At 34.5% G+C, this 2,357-nt stretch overlaps 1 protein-coding gene across 1 annotated transcript; it reads left to right on the plus strand.

Moving 5' to 3' along the window:
* Window positions 449-1,327, plus strand: LOC109330901 (uncharacterized mitochondrial protein AtMg00810-like). Its single transcript, XM_019565169.1, has one exon. The coding sequence runs from the start codon at window positions 449-451 to the stop codon at window positions 1,325-1,327; it is 879 nt and encodes a 292-aa protein (XP_019420714.1).

Below are 2,357 nucleotides of genomic sequence, written 5' to 3' on the forward strand. Positions count from 1 at the left end.
CTCATCCTATGCAAACCAGATCTAAATTTGGTATCTATAGACCAAAATTTCCAAGTGTTCAACTTGCTCAATATGAACCTACTAGTGTTAAAGTTGTTATCACTGAACCTCTCTAGTAGAAGGCAATGCAAGTTGAATATGATGCTCTCATGGCTCTCAAAACTTGGACATTGGTTCCCCTTCCTCCTCTCAAACATGTCATTGGGTGCAAATGGGTCTTTCAGATAAAAGAAAATCCATATGGATATATCAATAAGTACAAGGCTAGATTGATGGCAAATGGCTTTCATCAAAAACAAGGGATTGATTATAATGAGACCTTTTCTCCTATTGTTAAACCTGTCACATTAGAATCTTGTTGACCTTGGCTGTTACACGTCATTGGACAATTGAGCAACTAGATGTTAACAATGACTTTCTCAATGGTTTCTTAAATGAAGAGGTATATATGACTCAACCTATTGGATTCCGAAGCAGTGACAAGACTCTAGTGTGCATATTAAATAAAGTTATCTATGGTTTCAAACAAGCTCCTAGGAAATGGTTTGAAAGATTGAAAGGCTCTCTCATCAAACTTGGTTTTCAAGTCAGCAAGTGTGATAACTCTCTCTTCTTTCAAACCTATGAGAAACATCAGCTTTTTGTTTTGGTATATGTGGATGATATAATTGTCACAAGGTCATCAACTCATCATGTTCAACAAGTCATTAATGATCTTAGTAGCACATTTGCCTTCAAACAATTAGGTCCTCTGGATTATTTTTTGGGCATTGAGGTCAAACATAGGAAAGATGGTTCTCTATTTTTATCTCAGTCTAAGTACATTAGAGACTTACTTGACAGAGCCAATCTTTCCTCTACTAAAGCCATCAATACACCAATGGCTAGTAATTGCAAGTTAACTAAGCATGGTACTGATTACTTTGAAGATCCTACATTTTATAGGTCCATAGTGGGAGCATTGCAATATGCTACTATTACTAGACCAAATATTACTTACAGTGTCAATAAGGTGTGTCAATTCTTAGACAAACCTTTAAACTCTCACTGGACATTAGTGAAACGAATACTAAGGCACCTTCAAGGCACAAAGTCTAAGGGACTAACAATCATTACAACCACTCACAACTCAGCTCTCTCTCTAGTTGCATACTGTGATGCAGATTGGGCCTATGATATTCGTGATAGAAAATCTACATCTGGTGCATGCTTATATCTTGGTCCTAATCTTGTTACATGGTGGTCCAAAAAGCAGAACACTATTTCAAGATCAAGCACTGAAGCTGAATATAGGAGTCTTACTTTGGTTTCTCAAGAGTTAATATAGATAGAATCACTTCTTAAAGAAATCAAAGTTCCCTTCAACACTCCTTATATACTCTGTGACTATCTAAGTACAGTGGCTATATCTCACAACCCTGTTCTACATAGCATAACTAAACACATAGAGCTGGATTTATATTTTGTAAGGGGGAAAATCCAAAACAAGACACTTATTGTGAAGCACATACCATCTGAATTTCAGACTACTGTTGTTTTGACTAAACCACTTCCTAACAATCAGTTCATCACTTTTAGAAATCAACTCAGGGTCCAAGATCATCATACAGGATGCTGATTAGTCTATGCACTCTCAACTTCAATGGGATATAATAGAATAATATTGTTGTTACGGTTGAATGATTAGTTATAAAGTTGTTAGGATAAAACTGAATCAGTTTAAGTACTATGGTTCAGTTTCAACACCTATATATAATCATCTTATCTAATATTTCATTTTAACATTTCATTAATAAAGTATATTTCATTTCTTTACTTTACTCTTCTTCTCTTCTCTCTCACTCATGATTCATTCCATCTTCCTTTCTTATGGCTTCTATTTTTTACAGTTACAATTAATTTCCTAGGTGATTTTATGTGCTCACTTGTTATATATCATTCCTCCAAGTTTAAATTATCATTGTTTGTAACTTCGGATATTCGAGGAATCAATTAGAGTATGGTATTATTTAAGCAAAGTAGAAAGGAATAATCCAATTAATCCAAGTGAATGATCTACCATCGTGTAACCCCAAGAAATGTCATAAACACGATGTGTTGCAATAATATAAATACTTACTTCCTTTGGACAAATAGCATTTATTCTTGCAAATCCTCTTAATTTCCTTAGGCAATATAAACAATTTTTATTAAATTCCAATATTTCCCTTCGAAATAAACAACTTCGTGTAAGTTAAGGTAGGGTGCTAAAGTAGTTAAGGAAGTGGCGTAAGAGTAGTAAATAGGCAATGATAATTTTCGAGGTGACATTATCAAGGTCGTTATGACTGATGTTGTGGTCACATATGGTGGTGTTA

This window comes from Lupinus angustifolius, chromosome LG17 (genome assembly GCF_001865875.1).
Source record: "Lupinus angustifolius cultivar Tanjil chromosome LG17, LupAngTanjil_v1.0, whole genome shotgun sequence".
Lineage (NCBI taxonomy): Eukaryota > Viridiplantae > Streptophyta > Magnoliopsida > Fabales > Fabaceae > Lupinus > Lupinus angustifolius.